The sequence below is a fragment of the Panthera uncia genome, chromosome B1 (assembly GCF_023721935.1).
Source record: "Panthera uncia isolate 11264 chromosome B1, Puncia_PCG_1.0, whole genome shotgun sequence".
NCBI lineage: Eukaryota > Metazoa > Chordata > Mammalia > Carnivora > Felidae > Panthera > Panthera uncia.
In genome coordinates, this window is record NC_064811.1 from 11336269 (window position 1) to 11361611 (window position 25343).

Genomic DNA, 25343 nt, shown 5'->3' on the forward strand with positions numbered 1-25343 from the left:
GCTGTGGGCACTCCGTTCACAGCTATCATTACTGTGAGAATTGAGGATTAGGGCCTCCAGAATTCCAAGTGCAATTCTGGCAATCCTGGCTGTCTGAATTGCCTACCTCTTGGAGTTTGCATTTATCTGGAAGGGAGATTATAACCTCCCACAAGTTCCTTAACTTCCTGGCGTTTCCTCATCTCTAAAATGGGGATGAAAATAAATAAAAAAAATAAGTAAATAAATAAGTAAATAAATAAATAAAATGGAGATAATAAACCCAGCTGGGAGGGATGTTGTGAAAAGTAATTGAAAACTATGCTTACAGAGTGCTTGGCACATAATAGCAGCTCAACAAACATTAGTGTTTGTGGTTATTACTGCCTGAAAACAAAACCCACTCACCATTGACCAGTGGAAAAGAGGGCTTCTATCAAAGATGTCAGAGTTTGGGACCAGAAATACCTTTCTTTCAATGACTAAACTTCCCAGGCCTATTCCCCAACCTTGTTTCTTTGGGAGCTCTTTCCTCCTGGCCAATATTAGCCCAGAGCCTGTTTTTCTGTTTGTTTGTTGTTTGTCAGACTGGCTGTTGCCAGGACGGGGGTGGGGGCAGGATGGGCGAAACAGGTAAAAAGGATTAAGGGGCTCCTAAATTAAAGAAGTCAGGAAGATGAAAAGTATAGCCTGGGGAATGTAGTCAATAGTATTATAATAACCTGTGATGACAGATGTTGACTACATGTGTGGTGAGCATGCGGTAATGTACAGAATTGTCCTACACCTGAAACTGTATGCTAATTACACTTCAATTAAAAACAAAACAAAAGATGGGGCACCTGGGTGGCTCAGTCGGTTGAGCGTCCGACTTCGGCTCAGGTCACAATCTCATGGCTCCTGCGTTCGAGCCCTGCGTCGGGCTCTGTGCTGACAGCTCAGAGCCTGGGGCCTGCTTCTGCTTCTGTGTCTCCCTCTCTCTCTGCCCCTCACCCACTCGCATTCTGTCTCTGTCTCTGTCAAAAATAAATAAACATTAAAAAAAAAAAAAAAAAAGAGAAGAACAAAAGGGGCGTCTGGCTGGCTCAGTCCGTAGAGCAGAGCACGCTACTCTTGATCTCAGGGTTGGGAGCCCAAGCCCCACCTTGAGCGTAGAGATTACTTAAAAATTAAAATCTTTAAAAAGAGAAGAAGGAGAAGAAGGATGAGGGGGAGGGGAGGGGAGGGGGAGGGGGAGGGGGAGGAGATCAGCCAAGAGCCAGAGTCCCGTTCCCGGTGAAGTCCTAACTCAGTCCTGGAACTGAAGCAGCTGGCAGGGGCGGACAGCGAGGGGGGGGGGGTGGGGTGCGCGTCTGCGGAGCGCAGCTGGAGGGAGCCGGCTTCGTGCAGGGGAGAGGAGCGAGTCCAGAAGACAAAGTCCGGGGGATGGCAGCCCTGGGGCGCGCGTCCTCGCTGCTGTCTCTGCTGCCGCTGCTGCTGGTGCCCGCTGCGGGCGCAGGGGGCGCGCGGTGGCGCGGGGAGGGCACCAGCCCGCACCTACGGAGCATCTTTCTGGGTCGCTGCGCGGAGTACAGCTCCCTGCTGAGCCCGGAGCTGCGGTGAGCGCGGCGGGGGCGGCGGGAGGTCTGGAAGTGAGGAGGGCGTGGGGAGTCTGAAGGTCGGGGCCTGGGGGGAAGGGGAGGATCTTGACCCGAGAGGGGTGGGGGAAAGTGGGGGTTCTAGAGGTGCGGGGAGCCAAATGTGGAGAGTGGGGAGTCTAGCGGTGTGTGTGTGTGTGTGTGTGTGTGTGTGTGTGTGTGAAGCAGGCTGTGGGTGGTCGGCCTAGAGGGTGAGGCTTAGGTAGAGGGGAGTTTGGATGACAGACAGCATGTGCTCAGCCAGAGGGGTCAGACCCAGGAAGAGGGCCTTCCGCTGGAATTGGTGAGTCCGGGGACTTGGGCAATTCATTATCAGATCCCCTAAGGTAGAGGACTTTCTAAGTTTGAGTCTCTCTTGCCAGCACAGTGCTTTGTACTAATCTTTATACCTTCTTTGGACCTACTTTTGCTGTTTTCATAATGTCCTTTTCTTGTGCCAGGATTTTTTTTTGGTGACAAGGTTCAGACAAATAAAAACAGCAGACAATCGTGTACAGAACACCCATGATAGCCACTGCCCACCACAAGACATAAAAAGTTACAAATGCCTTGGGGAATGTTTTTGAAAAGCTAGAATGGACTACAAGAGTGGTGGCTGTCGCTGGAGGGCATCCTTTCTGCTTCAGTGTCACCTGATGCAAAGGGTGACGGCTTGGGCGTGTCAGCAGATAGATCAGCCCAAATCCCTTGGCTGGAGCGAATGTTTTTTTGAGCGAATGTTTTTTATTTCAGCGAGGAAGGAGACAGGGATAGTTCTCAAAGCACTGTCTCCTCTAACACAAACTTCAGAGCTGCTTATACTGCCAGCCGCACCATTTTGTTCAGTTATTCTTACAAATAGGTAGCTGGTCACAGGAACTTGGTAAACTTTGTAATCTTTCCAGCATGGCTTACAAGGGGTTAGCTTAACTACAATTTCCCAGGAACATTTATGATCTGTGTTCCCAGGCATCTACTCTCTCTCTCTCTCTCTCTTTTAAAAAATTTGTTTATTTTTATTTTTATTTATTTTAAGTTTATTTATTTATTTTGAGAGAAAGGGACAGAGAGAGTAGAGAGTAGAGGGTGCACGCGCACGCGCGCGCGCGCGCACACACACACACACACACACACACACACACACACACACGTGGGGGAGGGGCAGAGAGAAGAGAGAATCCCAAGCAGCCTCCCAACCATCAGTGCAGAGTCTGATGTGGGGCTCCAACTCACGAACCATGAGATCGAACCATGAGATCGTGACCTGAGCTGAGATCAAGAGTCAGACACTTGGGGTGCCTGGGTGGCTTAGTCGGTTAAGCGTCCGACTTCGGCTCAGGTCATGATCTCACAGTCCGTGAGTTCGAGCCCCGCGTCGGGCTCTGTGCTGTCGGGCTCTGTGCTGACAGCTCAGAGCCTGGAGCCCATTTCAGATTCTGTGTCTCCCTCTCTCTCTGCCCCTCCCCTGTTCATGCTCTGTCTCTCTGTCTCAAAAATAAATAAACGTTAAAAAAAAATTAAAAAAAAAAAAGAAAAAAGAGTCAGACACTTAACCGACTGCACCACCCAGGTACCCAAGGAATCTACTCTCCCGAGTAACTTTGGAGGGTTCCCAGAAACAGTGATGTCCTCAAGGACTCGTGAAGCTGAAAACAAATATGCTGGAGAAACAAGATAGTTATTTTCTCACTGATGAGACATTAGGTCCCTGATGTGACCTTATTCCTAACTAACATTAGCAGCAGGTGTAACAGCTTTTCTCAACACACAGAGCCCATGCCTGGTTTTATAAGGTCTTGTCCACCAGCCTGATCTCACCTGGCCCCTGACACAATGGACCTTAGGTCTAAATGGAGAGGCACCTCAAATTGGGGGCCTGCATTGGCTTATTGGAATTGTCATCCTCCAGCACAGTGCTTTTTCTGCTGGTCTCTGGGAGCCTGAGACAAGACTTAGGTTCCTTAGCTCTGAAACACGTGTGTAACTCCTTCTGAGACCACTTTCACGGTCAGATTCCTAAATCCGTCACGGGTTTGTCTTCTCCTCTTCTGAGCTGGGGTTAATGCATGAGACATGACAGTTTGCTGCCCTTCTCATGCCTAGTTCTGCAGAGTTAATAAATGGCAAAATTGCTTGTAAAGCTGTTGAACTTTGAGAGAAACAACAGTATTTCACATCACATCATGATGTCGTTGGTTTTTTTTTTTTTTCTTTTCTTTTCTTTTTTAACTTGTACTTCTGTACAGGGACAAGAACTGCACAGCTATCTGGGAAGCCTTTAAAGTGGTTCTGGACAAGGATCCCTGTTCTGTATTTCCCTCGGACTATGACCTTTTTATTAGCCTCTCCAGACACTCCATTCCCAGGGACAAGGTAAAATGTTCTTCTCTGTCTCTACAGAGATAGATAGTGCCTGGGCCAGTATCTGTGACCCTGTGGGACCCTGTTTCAGTATCACCAAAAAATCAAGCAACAAACTCACCTGAGCTCTCTGATGGGAAGGCATCTTCACTGGTAATCCTGGGTCTCCTGCCTGTCTGGGCAGAAGGGACTTTCCTAGGTCAACAAGTCTGTGCAGGAATCACCACATAAGGACGTTGCCACACCTTCTTCCTTGGCCTCTGCCCCGAGCCAATTCTGAATAACCTGTGTCCCAACTGGCCCCATTTGGTCTGAACTTTGAGGGACTCAGAAAGGCTTTAACCTCAATATCTTCCCAGAAGACTGATCCCTCCTTTTATTATTATTATTATTATTATTATTATCATTATTATTATTATTTTAATGTTTATTTATTTTTGAGAGAGAAGGAGAGACAGAGTGTGAGCAGGGGAGGGGCAGAAAGAGAGGGAGACACAGAATCCAAAGCAGGTTCCAGGCTCTGAGCTGTCAGCACAGAGCCTGACGTGGGGCTCAAACTCACAAACTATGAGACTGTGACCTGAGTTGAAGTCAGATGTTTCACCAACTGAGCCACCCAGGTGCCCCCTGATCCCTCATTTTAAGGAACCTTAAGATTCTATCTGTTCAGTATCATTAAGAAAACCCACATGTCTATGTTCTGAGTTATTTTTTTTTTTTTTATGTTTTGAGTTCTAATAAAATCAAAATAAATGAGAAAATCTACATAAAATGCTTGCTTAGAACAATACCTTGAGTTTAAAGAAAGATACCTTTATTGTTTCTCTGACAACATAATTCTTAACCTGATTTTTCATTGTAAAATCAGGTAACAATAATGTTTACCAATGAGAAAATCTTAACATCATTTCTGATAGAGCTGGAAGGTTCAGTGATATAATAGATTGAAAATAGGTTGCATTTTGCACCTTGCCAGCTCCCTGCCAGTAAAAAGAGGAACGATGAATTTTGTTCTTTCTTTGGTGCTAGCTGATGAACTCAGGAAATAGTTCCCAATTTACTTCCACCTGCTGAACATTGTGCTAAGGCAACAAGTGGACAATGTGCAACAGAGAACAAAACAGCCCCTCCCCCAGGAATCTTCCAGTCTGGGCATGGACCAAGTGGACTACTAAGGATCTAATGAGATTATGAGCGGGATATCGTTATTTGTATTACTGTTGTGTGAAAACACCATAGCTTTACGGTGGAAACTGTAAAACATAATATAAAAGTCACATATTTCTGAGGCACTTTATGCTCTGGGAAGTGCTTTTTTGTGGTTACATATTATCCTGAACACAGCTGTGGTAGAAGAGAAAGGACTCATGCTCCCCATTTTCCAGATGTTGAAACTGAGGCACAGGGAGATTACATGCTTTGCTCAAGATCACACATCTAGTGTATGAACAGACTCAGGATTCAAACCCAGGTCCTTTGATCTTTTTTTAAATCCAGGAATGTTTATATAAACGCTGCTGGGAAAGTATTTTGTTAATGTTTGCCTGATACCCTAGGAATAAGGGGAGTAAATACCGGGATACTCTCTGGGTAAACAGAGACAAAGAACAAGAAAGTTCAGTTGTCAGGCAAGCTGGAGTTGAATGAGCAATGGACTGCCTGACGTGTCTGAAAAAAATCTGCCTTGATTTTATTTTATATGGTAGTTTTGTGTTTGTTTTTTCCTTAGTCCCTGTTCTGGGAAAACAACCACCTCCTTGTCACTAGCTATGCAGAGAATGCCCGTCGCTTTATGCCTCTGTGTGATGTTCTGTATGGCAGGATTGGAGATTTTCTGAGCTGGTGTCGACAGGAAAATGCCTCCGGTAAGACTCCTGCACAAACCACAAGAAAAGTATGAGCTCTGGGGGCCTGGCTGGCTCAGTTGTTGGAGCATGCAGCTCTTGATTTCGGCGTCGGGTTTGTGAGTTCGAGCCCCCGTGTTGGGTGTAGGATTACTTAAAAAAATAAAATCTGTTTTTTAAATGTTTATTTATTTTTGAGAGAGAGAGACAGAGCGTGAGTGGGAGAGGGACAGAGAGAGAGGGAGACACAGAATCCGAAACAGGCTCTGAGCCCGTCGTGGGGCTCGAACTCACGAAGCGTGAGATCATGACCTGCGCTGAAGTCGATGCCTAATTGACTGGGCCACCCAGGCGCCCCATAAAATCTTAAAAATGAAAGAAAAGTAAGAGCTCTCATTTAAGTAGATATTGTGCATTTGTGCTAAATGCTTTCATATGCATTTGTCTCATTTGATTCACCCCAGATCCTCTGAGGTAGGTGGTAATAATAATTAATAATAACAATAATAGGTAGAAAGCACTTATCTTTTGCTGGGTACTCTCTAAGCACTTTACATATACAGTATTAACTAATTTAATCTCTGCACCAGCCCCAAGAGATAGGTCTTCTCCTAATTCCCGTTTTGATAAATGAGGACCCTGAGGCCCAGCAAGGTTAAGAAACCTGCTGAGGAGTAAACAGCCAGGAAGCAGCAGAGGCAGACAGTCTGACTCCAGAACATACGCTCCCAATCCTGCACAACTTGGCCTCACCACCCTCAGTTTCCAGAAAGGGAAACGGACGCTTAGGGAGGTTAAATCACTGGAAGAAGCAGCGCCAGGAGTTAATTCTCTCCTGATGGATTCTGAAGCCTGTGCTCTTAAATGCCACGCCAAGTGCCGGCAGACATTTGGAGACTGAAATCACAGTGAAAGTCACAAGGGCTGGCCTGGTGGGAATGAAAACTCTCCTCATGCATCCTCATGCATTTTATCTCCCAGATCCTTCTGGGAACTGGGGATAACAGAGCCCCCATCCTCGGGGCGCTTATAGCCTTGTGAGGGACGTTCCCTTCTGTGCTGTGCTCTGACGCAGGAAAAGCCAGGTCCTAAGCAGTAGCATAGACACCAGCCTAGACCAGGGTATCCGTGAAGCTTCCCAGCAGTTCTTGGTTCTCAGTGAGTCTCCAAGGGTGAGCAAGAAAGGTGGAGGCGGGAGGCGGTGCTCCCTTGAGAAAACTGGAGATTCCTCCTCCCTGGGTATTGGAGTCACGTTCAAAGGTAGCCTAAGCGCAGTTCTGTGTATTCTCCTCCAGTCATCCATTCATCCAACCCAGAGCCATAGAGAGCCTACTCTGTGCCAAGCCCTCCTCCTGTAGGCACTGGGAACACAGCAGAGGATAAAACAGGCAAATTATACCCCATCCTTACACTATAGATGGGAGATAAAACAATACACAGGCAAGTAAAATAATCTGTGGAAGGGTGTCTGGCATATTTAAGGAACAGCAAGAACCACAGTGACTAAAGAGAAAAGTACAGGCTGTGAGGCTAGAGGAATAAAGGAAGGCCAGACAGCATGGGACCTGTGAGGACTCTGGCTTTCACTGGTGGGGAGATGGAAAATTGCAGGGCTCAGATCAATGCACATGGTCATTTGTTCAATGGACAGTGACCAGGAAGTCTGTGGCTATCCTGCAGCAGGGTGGGGAGAATGGGGAAGGGGTGTGAGAGAAAGAACGTGAAGGAAAGGAGAGTACGGTATAATCACAAACAAATGTTTGGTCTTTGTCCCCATTTCCTGGCACACAGCTTCTAAAGCCCTGGGAATCTGAGGAGAGAGAAGAGTGTCTTTTGTGGGGTAATGAGATGACTGATGGCTGGGGGCCCCTAAATAGCTTCACATGGGGGTTGGTCACCAGGAAGACCAAGGAAAGCCTGATTAGAGCCTGTGAGCTCTCAGCCCCGTCTCTGTCCTCCAGGATGGAAAGAGGGGCTGGCGGTTGAGTTAACTGCCAAACTGGCGATTTAATCAGTTGTGTCTGTGTAATGAAATCTCATAAAACCCTTGTGTAGTGGGGTTCAGAGGGTTTCTGAGTTGGTGAACGCAGATGCTGGGAGGGTGGTGGACCTGGAGGGGGCGTGGGATCTCCCCATACTTCCCCTCGGAAGCACATATGTTGCCCTGTTTGGTTCTCTCTAGGACAACTTGTCACTGAGTACCTTCTCCTTTTTTATAGAGTAAATGGTGGACATGATCCCATTATATGGCTGCTGAATTCTGTTATTAAATTTTAAAGAATTAATACATTTTAACACTTTATGTATATATATATATGCACAAAAATGTTTATTTGAATTTTGAAAGATTATGTAATATTATATTAGTAACATTTTAATTTTGAAGTTTATAGAATATTACTCTTTTTATGTTTTTTTAATTTTTAAAAATTTTAAAATTTACATCCAAGTTAGTTAGCATCTAGTGCAACACTGTTTTCAGGAGTAGATTCCTTAGTGCCCCTTACCCATTTAGCCCCTCCCCCTCCCACACCCCCTGTAACCCTCTGGTTACAGGAGTAACCCTCTGTTTGTTCTCCATATTTAAGTGTCTCTTATGTTTTGTCCCCCTCCCTGTTTTTATATTATTTTTGCTTCCCTTCCCTTATGATCATCTGTTTTGTATCTTAAAGTCCTTATATGAGTGAAGTCATATATTTGTCTTTCTCTGACTGGCTAATTTCACTTAGCATAATACCCTCTAGTTCCATCCACGTAGTTGCAAATGGCAAGATTTCATTTCTGTTTGATTGCCGAGTTATACTCCATTGTACACATATACTACATCTTCTTTATCCACTCATCCATCCATCGATGGACATTTGGGCTCTTTCCATACTTTGGCTATTGTTGAAAGGGCTGCTATAAACATTGGGGTGCATGTGCCCCTTCAAAACAGCACACCTGTATCCCTTGGATGAATTACCTAGTAGTGCAATTGCTGGGTCGTAGGGAAGTTCTATTAATTTTTTGAGGAACCTCCACACTGTTTTCCAGAGCGGCTGCACCAGCTCGCATTCCCACCAACAATGCAAAAGAGATCCTCTCTCTCCGCATCCTCGCCAACATCTGTTGTTGCCTGAGTTGTTAATGTTTGCCATTCTGACAGGTGTAAGGTGGTATCTCATTGTGGTTTTGATTTGTATTTCCCTGATGATGAGTGATGTTGAGCATTTTTTCATGTGTCGGTTGGCCATCTGAATGTCTTCCTGGGAGAAGTGTCTATTCATGTCTTTTGCCCATTTCTTCACTGGATTCTTTGTTGTTTGGGTGGTGAGTTTGATAAGTTCTTTATAGATTTTGGATACTAACCCTTTATCTGATACATCGTTTGCAAGTATCTTCTCCCATTCCATCGGTTGCCTTTTAGTTTTGCTGATTGTTTCCTTCATTGTGCAGAAGCTTTTTATTTTGATGAGGTCCCAGTAGCTCCTTTTTGCTTTTGTTTCCTTTGCCTCTGGAGACGTGTTGAGTAAGAAGTTGCTGTGGCCAAGATCAAAGAGGTTTTTGCCTGCTTTCTTCTCGAGGATTTTGATGGCTTCCTGTCTTACATTGAGGTCTTTCATCCATTTTGAGTTTATTTTGTGTATGGGGTAAGAAAGTGGTCCAGGTTCATTCTTCTGCATGTCGCTGTCCAGTTTTCCCAGCACCACTTGCTGAAGAGACTGTCTTTATTCCATTGGATATTCTTTCCTACTTTGTCAAAGATTAGTTGGCCATATGTTTGTGGGTCCATTTCTGGCTTCTCTGTTCTCTTCCATTTATCTGAGTGTCTGTTTTTGTGCCGACATGTTATATATTTTAAATTTTATAAAATATCTATTTTTTGGCCAAGGACTATCACTTTCTTGGTGTATTTTTGTTTTATTTATGTCCAAGACCAGGGCTAACTGGAGAAAGCACTTCTCCCAACAAAGCCAAGGTTTTTTTTTAATTAAAAAAATTTTATTTGAGAGAGAGAGAGAGAGAGAGAGAGAGAGAATCCTAAGCAGGCTCCTCACTCAGTGTAGAGCCTGATGTGGGGCTCGATCCCACAAGCGTGGGATTATGACCTGAGCCAAAATCAAGAGTCAGATGCTTAACTGACTGAGCCACCCAGGCACCCTGCAAAGAGTTTTTTTAAAAAATAATTTCACCCGAACTTCAGTAAAGAAATAACCCAGCTAACATGCTGATGCTCAGTGGTCGGCAGCCTTACTCATTCACTAACTGCTTAGTTCTCTGCCTTCTTCACATTTGTGCTGAGCAAAATGACACCTGTCCTGCTGTCATGGATTGGGTGATCCCTCACCACGTTCCTTGTGGATTGGGTGGGCAGAACTACTGTGAACGTCAAACTTGTAAACACAAGCTAAATAGATTTTGTGGGGCCAGCAAATATTTTAAATTAATTCTTCTCTGATGCAATGTTTGGAATGAAACATGTTTGTCTGTTTTCCCCTTAGGGCTCGATTATCGGTCCTGCCCTACGTCAGAAGATTGTGAGAACAACCCTGTGGATTCTTACTGGAAAATGGCATCTATGCAGGTAAGCGTGGGGAGGGCAGCCGAGAGGCTAAGCAGGTGTAGGCCTGCAAACATGAGACAGTGGGGTTCAGAGACTGGGCCCATCGGGTCATGACTTAACTTCTCTGAGCCTCTCTTCCCATCCATGTTTGGCACAGTCTGATTCACTCTGCTCCGTAGAGGTGTGAGGACGTAGGAGCCCAAATACTGCAGCGCCTGGCACAGGGGACACATTCAGTGAGTGTTGGTATAGATGAGGATATTAACTAGTCACTATTACTACCACCACACCACGGCTGCCCTAGTATTTTAAATCAATGTGGTTTTGACTGCTATGTAAAATGGGGTGACCCTTGTTTTATGCGAACTCCTGGGACACCTGAGATCGAGATGTGGGGGTCAGAAATGTCCCCGAGACTGATATTAATGATAGAGGAGGTGATAGGTGACAGGTGAGCAGAGGGTAAACTGGAGACCCGGAAATGGTCTTTTGTGGAAGGTCTATACAGCCACCAGTTCATGATAGTCTATTAACCGTTGGCTGTATTGACTAGGAGGCCAGTGGGCTTCAGGGTCCCATCACCTACAACCTCCCACCCCCTTTCAGGGCTGTCCATGTCCCTTTTTGTCCCATTCTGGATCCCCAGGTGTCCACTGGGTCCATTGTTAATCAGGGTGACTTTTGTTCGACCCTCTTCCACGTTGTGGTTTAGAGCAGGGCAATGGGCCTGCTCCAGGCAAAAGGCACTGTTAATGTCTGCACTCTCCTGCTGCGCCAGCGGGGGCACCCCACTTTTGCTCACTACCCATAGGCTTCGTTTCCAGTGGAGACTCCGCTCAGTGAGCATTGGGCTGCCAGCGCTCACGGAGGCTGTGGGTGCCTCATCGCCTGAATGTGGGGTTGGTCGTCACAGTGACTCAGGGGCAATGTCAACATTCTCATAAAACAACAACAACAACAACAACAACAACAACAACAAACCATGTACTCTTTGCAGTGCACCTGCCCCACATCAAAGAGTGTGCTCCAAACCAATCTCCTTTACCTTCTCCAACTCTGGAATGGGAGTCCAAGAATCATACCCACGTTTTAGGAGTCCTTGGAATGAGCTGGGTCATCTATGCACAAGGAGAGAAGTTTAGCATAACGATGAGGAGAGGGTCTGAATTGTAGCAGAGAAGTATTCATTCAATAGATGTTAATAATTATTATTTAAATTTTTTTTTAATGTTTATTCAGTTTTGCGAGAGAGTGAGCAGGGAGGGGCAGAGAGAAAGACACAAAGTCTGAAGCAGGCTCCAGGCTCTGAGCTGTCAGCACAGAGCCCCATGTGGGACTCGAACCCATGAACCGTGAGATCATGACCTAAGGCGAAGTCAGTCAGATGCTTAACCGATGGAGCCGCCCAGGTGCCCAATAATTATTATTTTAAATGATTTAATCTTTACAACAATCCTATGAGGGAGGGATCCTTATGAGGCACAAAGGGATCAGGAAACTTAACCAGGCTTATTACAGAGCTCGTAAGTCGAGGAGTCATGGACTTACATCTGCTGCATCATATAGCTTCATTATATCTGCATGCATTTTTTATTACCTTTTTTTCTTATCAATGTAGTAGCTGCTCAGGATTAAAAAAATGACACATTAGGGCCGCTTGGATGGCTCAGTCGGTTAATTGTCTGACTCTTGGTTTTGGCTCAGGTCGTGATCTCCCAGCTCATGGGTTCAAGTCCCAAGTTGGGCTCTGTGCTGACAGTGCAGAGCCTGCTTGGGATTCTCTCTCTCTGTCTCTGTCTCTCTGTCTCTCACACTCTCTCTTTCAAAAATAAACAAATAACCATGTTTTAAAAAAAGAAGAAGAAATATCTGGATGTTCTTTCTAGACTTATTCTTAAAAAGTTATTTTTAAAAATGACAAATTATAGAAAATATAGATAAGAAAAAATTCATCGTGTATAAGTAAAGGTGACCCCTTCAGCATAGTGGTCACCAGACTTTGGCATTTGTGGGTTTAACCGTGACCATTAGCATTATTTTGAAGCAAGCTAAAACGTACACAGCGTGAAGTACACTGTCGCTTTGCTGCTGCTGGCGTTAGGTGTCACTTTGTCAGAGAAGAAGTCCAGCCCTGGATATCTCATTGCCACCTGCCTTTCTGGCCCCCCGCCTCGCTAACGGAAACATTTTATCAGGGAAATTGCATGTTCCAGTACGATTCTTTTTCTTTCTTTCTTTCTTTCTTTCTTTCTTTCTTTCTTTCTTTCTTTTTCTTTTTTTTTTTTAAGATTTTATGTTTAAGTCATCTCTGTGCCCAACGTGCAGCTCGAACACACAACCCCAAGATCAAGAGTTGTATTCTTTATGGACTGAGCCAGGCAGTAGTATTCTGAACTGGAGATTTGGGAACTTCTCTGGACCTATCCCTTCCTTGGGAATTTTGGGGGGTTGACTAATGTTCCCAGACTTTTGCCCGTTTATTTTGAGCATTGAGGGCTCATGCTCAGTCTATGTCATCCTGCATTTTGTTTTAAATGTGAGCGCTTCTTACACTTTTGCAAATCTCGTGTGGACTTTTAGTAATGGTTGGCTAATATTTCAGACATGTGAGTACTTTGGGTTACTTACCATTCCTTTGTTGTTGCCTATTTTAGGTTGCTTACAGACAACACTGCCACACACACCTCTGTGCACAGTGCTTGTGGTGGTCCCTAGGGTTGTGTAGAGTTCTTTACAAAATATGTCTGGCTCATCTTCCACACACATGGTTTGCATTTCCCTGCCTGTTCAAGTTACTTGGGTGTGACTTGCGATGGCCAAAGAGATGTGAGAGGGAGTGTGCGTGGTTTCCGGGCGGGCACCTTTAAGAACTGGTCTGTGACCTGCCACCGTCCCCTTCCCCTTCCCCGACAATCAGCGACTTTACAGACATGGAGTCTTCATCAGCTTGGGTCCCAGAGCGAGGACTTATGGAGCAAAACCCCAGTCGACCTGTGATAAATGTGTAGTGTGAGCACGAAACAACTCTTTCTTGCTTAAAGCCACTGTGATTTTGACGTTGTTTGCAATGGCTGTGTAATTTAGTCTGTTTCAGCTGCTACGATGCTGGAATCACATTGTTTCCTCAGTAGATTCCCAAACACGGAATCACTGAGTCTATGAGGTTTTGACATTTCAGAGCAATTTGCTTTACAAGATACACTAGTTGTATCCCTACCAGCTATATGGAATATCAAAATTGTTTGGAAATACCAAATTTTAGTAGATCCTTGCTAATACTGAGAATCATTAGTTATATTTTTTATTTTTTTACTTTTTTGAACGTTTATTTATTTTTGAGAGAGGGAGAGACAGAGCACGAACAGGGGAGGGCAGAGAGAGAGGGAGACACAGAATCCGAAGCAGGCTCCAGGCTCCGAGCTGTCAGCACAGAGCCCGACGAGGGGCTTGAACCCGTAAACTGTGAGATCATGACCGGAGCTGAAGTTGGACACCTAACCAACTGAGCCCCCTGGGCTCCCCGAGGATTGTCAGTTTCAAAAACTTGCTCATTTCGTAGCTGAAAAATGATATGTGTTAATTTACTCAAAATAGTTGTTTCTTCTTACAGTATTCGAGGGATAGTACTGGGGTGATCCACGTCATGCTGAACGGTTCAGAGCCCAAAGGAGCCTATCCTGTTAAAGGGTAAGAATACCAGCATCAACAAATACAACGAAGAATGCCGAAATGTTCATTTTGTGTTTTTAAATGCAGGCTTAAGAAAATTGTCTTCATTCCCAGTGTAATGCTTGCTTTTGTAAATTCCAGTAAAGCAAAACAATCGAATGACCTGGAGATCAGGGCCACGTCTACACATTTCTGCCATTAATAGCTGAATGCATGAATGAAATAGATCACCTAAAAATAAAAGCTAAAAATACCCCCCCAAAACACCCCTCAAAACAAAAGTGATGTGTAAATCAACTAACGAAATGGGAAGAGTATCCTATTGCTTTAAGACTTTAAGAAATGCCTTTCCTGTTTCTCAGTTTTTTTGCAGATTTTGAAATTCCCTACCTCCAGAAGGATAAAATCACACGAATTGAGATCTGGGTTATGCATGAAATCGGGAGACCAAAGGTGTAAGTCATGGTGTTTCTGATGATGGTAATTGTGCAAATATGCTTTTCTTGATTTTCATATGATCAAGTCCGTTTTACATTTTCATTTTTGGGGACACAACACTCTTCTCTGTTTCTTTTTAATTAAAAAAAAATTTTTTTTAATGTTTATTTACTTTTGAGAGAGAGAGAGAGAGAGAGACAGGTGTGAGTGGGGGAAGGACAGAGAGAGGGAGACACAGAATCCAAAGCAGGCTCCAGTCTCTGAGCTGTCAGCACAGAGCCCGACATGGGGCTTGAACCCACAGACCACGAGATCATGGACTGAGCTGAAGTCGGATGCTTAACTGACTGAGCCACCCAGGTACCCCTCTTCTCTGTTTCTAATGTCATGGGTAAAGAAAGACAAAGGCTTGACTTTTTTGGAAATGTCACTAACCAGTCCCGAGTCCAGAGAGAAAACCTCCTTTATTCAGATACTATTCTCAGCTGAGGAAGATTGTCCTTTCTGAGCTACCTGGGTAGCATTGGAGAGTTCCTTATGCATTCGTGTGGGTCAAAGCCAATTTCTCCTCCTGGTTGTTTGAAGGCCCCCACCAGGAGTTCTCACAATGAACCCAAGGAGTATGTAATGAAAACTATTCTCAGAAAAGACCCAGTTCTACAACTGGATCTTAGTTCACTGGCCAAGGAAATGATTAAGGTCCATCTTTTCTGGAAAACCACCTGAGTTTATATAAATGCAAGCCTGAACTCATCCTTCTTGTCAGTGAGGGGCATTGCTGGAAAAAGTAAAGATAAGAAACATAAACTCAGGGATGTCTGGGTGGCTCACTCGATTAAACGTCTGGCTCTTGGGTTCAGGTGGTGATCACGTGATTAGTGAGTTCGAGCCCCACATCGGCCGTGTGCTGAGTGCAGAGCCTGCTTGGGATTCTCTCTTTCCCTCTCTCTTTGCTGCTCCCCTGCTCTTTTTCTTTCTCTCTCTCTCAAAATAAATAAACATCAAAAAACAAAAACAAAAACAAAAACAAAACATAAACCCAGTTGATTCAGACACAAGCCGATCTGGCAGCTGCAGTGGAATGTCAGAAGCAAGTTGGGGCCTTGTTCTTCAGAGCACTGATGCAAAGCGTTGACAACCCCAAGGACTATGTTCTGAGAGAATCTTAGCAACCTCCCCATTTCAGGCCCCTAGGACCCTCTAAGACTCACCACATAATGAGCGATTATTTTTTCCTGTGTCTTAGGCAAGAGATTAGGTTCGCAGATGACTTACTATAGTTCTACCAGATCTGCATTTCTCTTCCCAGAAGACAAAGTATACTTATGTTGCATAGAAAACAGCACATGTTATTTGTCTTACTTCTGTGGGAAGTTGCCTCTTGTCGGGAAATTTTGCTTCCTTGTTATTTTAACGTTTCTCTCAGAGAAAGCTTGCCCTTCGAACCTGCCTTTAGTGAGATAAGGAAATTGCAAATGATGACCTGGCCTGAAATAATCCTGTCTTTTCTTTTGCTGACAACTTCCTCGTCACACCCTCCTGCCCACACAAAAGCTTTCCACCTTGTGCAACTCCTCAGGGCACTGTCTGTTTCCTAGAAGGGTCTATTCCTGAATTGTTGAATGAAGCCAATTAGATTTTCAGATTTACTCAGTTGAATGTTTGTTCTTTAACACTATGGAGGAGCCTTAAAATGCATTCAAAACCGTGGTGCCAGAAAACCTACTTTCAGGAATTTATGCGAAGGAAATAAGTAATTCAAGATGGGTGTGAAAAGGAAGCTTCAACAGGGTTCATTTTAGTGTGACATCAGCCTTGAGGATCAACAAGAGGGGACTGGTTTTATGAATCATGTCCTGATGATGACGGTGATCATGCCGGAAGTACATATATACACTTCAACAGACACGGGCCAAGGCACACTACAAACTGCATTGGATAGCAGAAGGCTATTGTTATACTTAAAAAGTCTCTGGGGCGCCTTGGTGCCTCAGTCCGTTAAGCGTCCAACTTCGGCTCAGGTCACGATCTCACAGTCTGTGGGTTCAAGCCCCACATCAGGCTCTATGCTGACAGCTCAGAGCCTGGAGCCTGCTTCGGATTCTGTGTCTCCCCTTCTCTCTGCCCTTCCCACGCTCATGCTCTGTCTCTGTTTCTCAATAGTAAATAAAAGTTAAAAAAAATTTAAAAAAGTCTCATGGGAATGAATGCATTTCAAAGATTGAGAACGGTATACACCAAAATGTGAACCGTAGTTATCTCGAGCGATGTGCGATTGGGGTGATTTTTTTCCCTATGGGTTTATTTGCATTTTTAATAATATTTGGTTTGTATGTTCTTGCTTTCATTTAAAACATACTGTATGGGACACAAGTCGCCAGCATTCTGGGGCCCTGGGGCTCTGCCCTAAGGTGTGTTGCTGGGGGGAGGGCTGTGAGGTGCCCTGTGACCACCACCATGTGCCAGGGCAGGTCCCCCCCCCCCGCCCCCCCCCTCCCCAGCTAGACCCGCCAAGACAGGTTCTCAGCGTTCAGCTTTCTAGGGTGCAGCGGGTTTTCCCATATTCCCTCAGAGTGGAGACTAACCCAGGAAGCACGTGGTCATGGGACATTGTAATTCACCCAGAAACAACTTCCTTCTTCCTCCTTTAATTTTATTTATATTCTATGTTTCTGTATTTTAGGGAATCCTGTGGAGAAGGCAGTGTGAAAATCCTGGAAGAGAGACTGGAGAAAATGGGCTTTCAGTACCGCTGTATTAATGATCACCTGTAGGTGCTATATCCTAATCAGTGCACAATTTCCAGGGCGGAGCGGTGATTTTGGAGGGCAAGGGGCCTTTGGAAAGGGTTCTGCTGCGATCAGAGCTGAGGGCGCCTGGACTGTGCCTTCTGGGTTGTCACTGGGCGCGAGGGCTGAGGGTGCCTTCTGGCCAGACCTCTGCCTGGGTCCCACCCACTTTTGTCCAGAGTCTTTAAGAAAAAATGCTTCAAGGGGATACCTGGGTGGCCGAGTCAGTTGAGGGTCTGACTCTTGATTTCCGCTCAGGTCGTGATCCTGGGGTCGTGGGATTAAGCCCTGTGTTGGGCTTGGGCTCCATGATGAGTGTTGGACCTGCTTAAGGTTCTCTCTCTTCTCCTGTCTCCAGCATGTGTGCGTGCTCTCTCTCTCTCAAAAAAAAAAAAAAAAAAAATGCTTCAAGGACAGACAGTAAAGTCCTGTTTCCTGGCTGCTTGTCCCATTTCCCCTCCCTTGCTTACAGCAATGGTGAGTCGCCTGAGGACAGGCACTGTGGTCCCTGGATTTGTGGATGCCGTGGGTCCTTGCCTAAGATAGGTGCTAAGGTGGGTTTGTTTGAGATACTTACAGATAGACCTTGACAGTGGACCCATAGGAAAATAGTAACAGCTACCATTTACTGAGCACATTGTAGGCTAAGCACTTTATGTATTTACATATTGCCTGAGGGCTTTCCTGATTCTTGGAAGTTTAGATAAGCTTGGCTGAAACCCTGATACCTGTTGGAAACCCTCCCCTGGACTGGGAGTTCTTACCTTGCTGCTTCCTGCTTTTCTCTGCCTCACTGCCTAAGTCTGCAGCCCTGCTCGGTTCCTCGGGGCCGAAGTCCAGCACTGCAAGGCCTTAGTGGCTTTCCCCCAAATTGGCAAGGGTGGCAATTACATCTGCGGTCTTGGCCAGGCCCCACGACCATCCGTCTGGCTCTACTGTACCATACCTTCTCCGTGGCTTTGGGGGCTGGGTAATCGTCCCCACCGAGCAGAGCCCATGGGAAATGTGGGCTGTCCTCCGCTTTCCCAGAGAAGGAGCCCCACAGTTTGAAGCTGTCCCAGCGTACTCATCTGTTATTGTTAACGCTCTCAGGAAACTCAAAAGTTAGGTGTTGCCATCTTCTATTAAACACAAAACAATGTCCTCTTTTGGGGGAAATACAAACTATGTACGGGAAAATGCGCAAGCCCTAAGTACACGGTTGAATGAATTTTCACAAGTTCCACACACACCTGTCTAGATCGAGAAACAATATAACAGCACCCCAGAGTCTCCCCACCTGCCCACAATAGTAGCCTCTGTCTAGACTTGTGGTGGATTCGTTTTGTCTGTTGTTAAGCTTTATATAAATACCCGCTTTCCATGGAGGGATAAATTAAGGGTCAGAGAAATTAAGTTTTGCAAGGTCACTACTCTGACAGAGCTGAATTTTGAACCTAGCATTGTATGGCTTTGAAGTATGCTCTTTTCTTTCTACGAGAGGACTCTTTCTTTCATTCTTTCTTTCTTTCTTTCATTTTTTAATTTATTATTTATTCTTGAGAAAGAGAGTGCAAGCAGGAGAGGGGCAGAGTGAGAGGTAGACTCTCAAGTAAGTGCCACACTATCAGGGCAGAGCCCGACATGGGGCTTAAGCCCATGAAACTGTGAGATCATGACCTGAGCTGAAATCTAGAGTTGGATGCTTAACCTGTTATGCCCAGAATTCGTGATCCCCAAAGACCGCCAGGGAGCCAAGTCCTATGTAAAAGCAAAAGAGCCTTTATTCGAGCTAGCTCCAGCTCAATCCCCTACCTGCACCTACCCCAGCGGTGAGATACCGGAGAGAGAGACTGAGTTTCAAAAGGACAAAGGTTTTATTGGGGCCTAGGGGCAGTTGGTGAGGTAATGGCTGTGGCCTCAGCCGATTGGCTGGGGAAGGGTCCAAGTCCTGTTAGGCAGGTGAGGGGGGGGGGGTGTTACACAAGGGGAGGAGGTGTGGTCAAGGTGAAGGACACAGAACAAGATGGAGTCAGCCGGGCCGGCGTAGGCCCGCCCTTTCAAACCGACTGAGCCACCCAGGAGCCCCTCTACTATAGGACCCTTCCTTTCTTAAAGCACCAGATTTTATTTTATTTATTTTTAATGTTTTCGTTCAAATTGCAGTCAGTTAACATACCATGTAATCTTAGTTTCAGGTGTACAATATAGTGATTCAACACTTCGATAGAGCACCCAGTGCTCATCACAACAAGAAAGCACCAGATTTTTGTATATTTTTCTTGAAAGGCAGTTTTTGTTTTTTGTTTTGTTTTTGTTTTGTTTTTTTGTTTTTTTTTTTGTTTTTTGTTTTTTGTTGTTTTTTTTTTTACTAAAACTGCTCAATGATGGAGAAAATTGTGCCAAAATGTTCCACATGTGAAACACTTTGCTTTGGCCCAGAACTCCCTCGAGGAAGTTGTCTTTGTAAGTCGTCAGGCCACGTATGGTGACCCAGGCCAGAGCCCAAGGTCTCCTTCCCTGCGCATGGCTGTCCTCAGGGACTCACCCTGCTGTCACTTGCCCTAGTGTTGTCCCCACTGATGCTGGCCTTCAGGGCTCTTCCCTTGCAAGCCTGGCTCAGCTCCCCTTCTCCCACTTCTTTACTGCCCACGGGCTCTTGTGTTAAGGTAGGGTTTTGTTTTGCTCCCGGGGCACAGGGGAGGTAACAGAAGGCTTACTGAAGGAGAGTCACAAAGGGTAACAAACCAAACTCCAACCCAGATGTAACTGAGAACCTGCCCCATAAAATTCAGGTGATGTCCTCTGTCCTGTGGCAGACGGAAGTTCTCTGTCCTGTGGCAGACGGAAGTTCTCCCCAAGATTCTTGCCAATTCTGGCCACATCTTCTCTTGTCATAGCCTCTCTTGCCTCCTGGTTGCTTTCTGTGAGCGCTGTCTTGGGCCAGACTCAGTGAAACTCAATGACTTTGGAGTGGGGGGCATGAAGCCACAGCAATAAACTACGGTCATAGCAAATAGCTGTGTATCGTAGACTTTACTGGAAAGTAGGCAAGCCTCGGGGAGCAGTAGAGCGTACACACATTTCCTGTTTCTCCAAAGTCCCTTCCAGCCACCTGGCCAGGGAGGGAGCCCCTGTTGGCCTGACTCCTACCTAGTGTGCCCTGTGCTCCTGTTACCCGGCTCCTCTCTTCACTACTGCTTTCCCTGCCCTCCTGGGACGCCACGTCTCCTCCCTCTACCCGCGGAGCCAGTCAGCTTTCTTTGTTGCTGGAGCCTGGGCAAAGGCCATCACCCGTGTGCTTCAAGTCCAACTTTCTGGCCAAAGAACTTACCAAGAGGATTTTCCAGGCAAGACTGTACATGCTTGCTTGGGTGGTTCCGCGCTTGGGCTCTGGAGTGAGCCTGCAGGGTTCGCATTCAGCTCACATTCCGCGCCACAGCCGTCAGTGTGTGTTCTTGGGCCAGTTACTCTGATCAGCTTTCTCACCTGTAAACTGGAGATGGTATTAATACCTGCTCTGTTTGGTCTTTGTGAGGATTAAATGGCAAAGTCTATATAGAAAATCTCATCGGGGGCGCCTTGGTGGCTCAGTCGGTGAAGCATGAAACGTCGGCTCAGGTCATGATCTCGCGGTTTGTGAGTTCGAGCCCCGCGTTGGGCTCTGCGGTGACAGCTCAGATCCTGGAGCCTGCTTTGGATTCCGTGTCTCCCTGTCTCTCTGTTCCTCCCCTGTTCGCACTCTGTGTCTGCTATTTCTCTCTCAGCAATAAATAAAGATTAAAACAATTAAAAACAAATAAAAAATCCATCATCAAATTTCTTGGTATGTAGTAAGTGCCTAATAAATGCTGGCTAATATTTTTAAAAACAAACAGTTTGTGTTCTTTTAGGTGAGAGACTTTGTATCCCCTGTACTTTCCAGGCATACCGTAAATGTTTGATGAGTGAGAGTCATTTAAATAATCCCTTAAATATTATTTCTTTTCATTCTGTAGACCAGTGAAGCTCTTAATGTGTGTGGACCACAGCACTCATCCTGACTGTGCCTTAAACTCGTAAGTAGCTGTCCTGCCCCGACCTCCTTGCCTCCCCAAGATAAGCGGGACTATTTTTAGACCACTGATGAATTGCAGTATGATTTTACACACGCGCCCTAGAACATGTGGCTGCGGAGGGAGTCCTGTGCTTCTGCACTGAGCGGCTCGGGCTCTCTGAGCGGCTAAGATGGTGCAGGTTTGATGAACACCTGCCCAGGTGAGCTGAAGTCCATACCATCCGTTCTTCCATCTGTAAGGGGAAAAGAGTACCCTGGCTGCTGCACGTTGTGCTGTGTGCGTCACATGGAATGTTTTGTCCATTTTGGGGCGCCTGGGTGGCTCGGTCGGTTGAGCGTCCCTCTTGGGCTCAGGTCGTGATCTCGCGGCCCGTGGGTTCGAGCCCCGCGTCAGGCTCTGTGCTGACAGCTCGGAGCCTGGAGCCGGCTTCGGGTTCTGTGTCTCCCTCTCTCTCTGGCCCTCCCCTGCTCGTGGTCTGTCTGTCTGTCTGTCTCTCTCTCAAAGATGAATAAACGTTAAAAAACATTAAAAAAAAAAAGAATATTTTGTTCAGTTTCCTAACTAGTCCATTAGAAAGAGAGAAACAGGCAGACACAGAAAGAGAGAGAAGGAGTGCTCACCATCCCCACAGAGCTCTTGTCTCCTTCATTTAGTACGAGAACCCTCGCATTTCAGTTGGGCTCACGGCTGCCAAGAGCAGCGAGCGTGTTTCCTGGCTTCCCTTTGCGCTGCGGTGGGGCGATGGGCTCGACTCCACGTGAAAGGAAGGGACGTGTCTTCCCTGTGTGCGTTCCTGCCGCCCAGTGGATGGACCTGGGCCACGCGGTGGGGACCGTCCATGGCTGGGCTCGCAGAGCCGCACAATGGGGGAGGCTGGGTGCTCCCGACCGTGGAGCTGCCATGTCCGCCCCAGACTGTTCCTGGGAGGGAAGTAACGAGCAGACCCACCATGACAGCATGTGACCCTGGAGCTGACCCCTCGGAGGAGGCACGCAGTTTTCTCATCCTCTCATGAAAGAGCAAGAATGTCCTATGATCCTGGGTCCTCACTTGCTTCACGTGGAAAGGACACCCACCGTCCCGTCCACGCTGCTCAAAGAACTTCAAGGTTCCTGTGACCGATCCAGACTTCTAGTCTGGCCTGCCGGGTCCTTCACACTCTTTCTACACACACCAACCCCCAACTTCTCACCGGGAACTTTCCTGCCCACAGACTGTGGACACTGAGCCTTTGGGCGGCGGTAAGAGCACTGCGCTTGGAGTCCCATAGCCTGAGGTGGGCCGTTTTCTCAGGCCCCAAACGAAAAATAATGGAAACCACCTCACAGGATTGTCGTGGAGATTGAAGAAAGCAACAGGTGTATTAGCCCCCCACCTCCTTTCTCGACAGGACACTGGAAAGACTCTTAAAGAGCCAGGCCTGGGCACAGGGCCCAGGTTCCTCAAGTTCAAGTAGGAAGGACATTGGTCGAAATTCTTGTCTACAAGCATCACACATCAGTTCCAGGTAGTTCAGCAGAAATGGGATGTATTCAAAGATTTTAAGGCACCGCACAGAATCTTCCTGTGAGAGCCGGGGAAGCGGGACCGGAGTCCAGGCCGAAGTCTGACCCAGAACTGCCAGAGGGGAGCCTGTGTGGGTACACACAGCTCAGAGAGTGCCTGTGCTCACACCTGGGTGCTTCCACAATCTCTGCCACTGCAGCCCCAGAGCGCTGGTGCCTTAGGCATCCTCATGGTTAGCATAGTTTACTTTTTAAGCTTATTTATTTTGAGAGAAAGAGAGAGTGTGAGTGGGGGAGGGGCAGAGAGAGAGGGAGAGAGAATCCCAGTGCACTCAGCAGAACCCAGTGTGGGGCTTGATCTCATGAACCATGAGATCACGCCCCGAGCCGAAATCAAGAGTTAGACGCTAGCCAAATGAGCCACCCAGGTGCCCCTAGACTAGACGTTGGGGGGCCCTGCTGTCTCAATCCACTGTGCTCCAGTGGGGACAGCTGGTTGGCAGAGTTTGGTCATGTGTCTGTGCGCTAACTGCAGGGCAGGGTGGGAAAGTGAGTATCTGCTTTAAATCCAGCCTCGTGGCTTTAAATCTCACCTATATGCTGGTGCCTCCGGAATGAATGTCTCTAGTCTAGGTCCTGTACGGAACGCCATACTTGCATATTTAACAGTCTACTCAGTGTTTCCACTTGGATGGTCTAATAGGTATTTCAATCTCAACACATCCCAAACCGAACTGAGTTTACCTGCTCTGGTAGGCCGAATCATGGCGCCTAACGATACCCAGTTGTCATCCTTGGAATCTGTGACTATCACCTTGTATGGCAAAGGGACTTTTCAGATGTGATTACGTTGAGGATCTTGAGATGGGGAGACTATCCTTGGTTATCCAGGTGGACCCTAAATAGAATCACAAGTGTCCTTATGAGAGGGAGGCAGAGGGAGATTCGATGCACAACACAAGCAGGCAGTGTGATCATGGAAGCAGAGATTGGACTGGTGCACCTTATTTATTTATTTATTTATTTATTTATTTATTTATTTGAGAGTGCAAGTGAGCAAGGGGCAGAGAGAGAGGAGAGAGAAGCGGGGCTCACCTGAAGCGCGGCTCACCTGAAGCGGGGCAGGGCTCCAGCTCACCCGATGCGGGGCTCGAACTCACAAACCGTGAGATCATGACCCGAGCTGAAGTCAGATGCTTAACTGACTGAGTCACCCAGGCGCCCCTGGAAGGGTGTACTTTAAAAGGGCAGGGAAACCGATTCTTCCTTCAGGAGGCTCTCCGGAACGAAGGAGCCCCACTGACACCTTGACTTTAGTGTGGTGAGACTGGTTTCTGACTTCCGACCTTCAGAACTGTAAGAGAGTAAATGTGCGTTGTTTTAAGCCACTGATTGATTTATTGCAGTGGCAACAGGAAACTAAGACACCTCTAAACTTGGTCTACCCAGAGTCTTCCTTGTCTCAATTGATGGCAATGCCCAACTTTCCCCAAATCCCCAAATGCCTGTTCCAGAAATCTTGGAGCCGTCTTTGATTCCTTCCCTTCTCTCATGCTTTACCAGAAAATTCCACTGGTTCAACTTACAGATTGATGGAGTATGCAGTCACTTACCAGAACCAGCCCGGCCAGCAGTCAGCTAGATTACTTAGAGGGCCCTAATGAGCCTTCTTGCTTTCACCTTGTCCCATCCTTCATGGCCTGTTTGAGGCCCAGCTGCCATTTTAATTGTTTATTAGGGAAACTTCCAGAAGTTCACAAAGTATAGAGTGTAGTTCTGTAACTATTCAGTCATGGGACTTGTCGGCTCACAACTCTGCAGTCACTCCCACATCGCTCAGAGTAAGAGCCAAACAGCCTGCTCTGGCCCAGTTTTCTCCAGCTTCTTCCTTACTCCCTTCTCCTTTCTGTGCCTCAGAGTGGCCTCCTGGAACATCCCAGGTGAATTCCTGCCCCGGGGCCTTTGCCTGCACTGTTCCCTCTGCCTGGAAGTCCTTCCCCTAGCTGTCAATGGGCTAACTCTCTCACCTGCTGTATTAGCTTGTATCTCACCTCCAGGAAGTTATCCTGACCTCGGTATTTTAAATTACAGCCTGCACCATGGACTGGCTCTGTGAAACCCCTCCTGTGGCTCTATTTCTCTTTTTTATGATGTTTATCAGCTTCTGACTTATTTGCTCATTAAGTTTATTCTTTTTTTTACACACTTTTTTCTTAAAGTTTACTTATTTTGAGAGGGAGAGAGAGAGCAAGAGAGAGTATGTGTGCATGCAAGTGGGGGAGAGGCAGAGACAGAGAATCCCAGGCAGGCTCCACACTGTCTGTGCAAACTCACAAATGATGAGACCATGACCTGAGCTAAAGTTGGATGCTTAACCGTCTGAGCCACCCAGGTGCCTAAGTTTATTCTTTACTGCCTATCTGCCACCTGTTAGCACATAAGCCCCAGAAGGACAGAGACTTTTACCTGTTTTGTTCACTGATGGATGTTTCCCAAGAGATTAGTATGGAGCCTGCAACCTGGTAGGCACTTGGCGGGGGGGGGGGGGGGGGGGGGGGG

At 46.5% G+C, this 25343-nt stretch overlaps 1 protein-coding gene across 1 annotated transcript in view; it reads left to right on the forward strand.

Annotated features, from left to right (window-relative positions):
- Positions 1-1285: 1285 nt before the first annotated feature.
- BST1 (bone marrow stromal cell antigen 1) overlaps positions 1286-25343 on the forward strand; it is a 32161-nt gene continuing 8103 nt past the window's right edge. The window contains exons 1-8 of the mRNA XM_049630335.1: positions 1286-1577; positions 3842-3968; positions 5686-5821; positions 10285-10367; positions 13957-14033; positions 14378-14470; positions 17137-17223; positions 21220-21279. Coding sequence (XP_049486292.1) covers positions 1405-1577; positions 3842-3968; positions 5686-5821; positions 10285-10367; positions 13957-14033; positions 14378-14470; positions 17137-17223; positions 21220-21279 — 836 coding nt within the window. The 5' untranslated portion in view covers positions 1286-1404. The remainder of the gene's footprint in view (positions 1578-3841; positions 3969-5685; positions 5822-10284; positions 10368-13956; positions 14034-14377; positions 14471-17136; positions 17224-21219; positions 21280-25343) is intronic.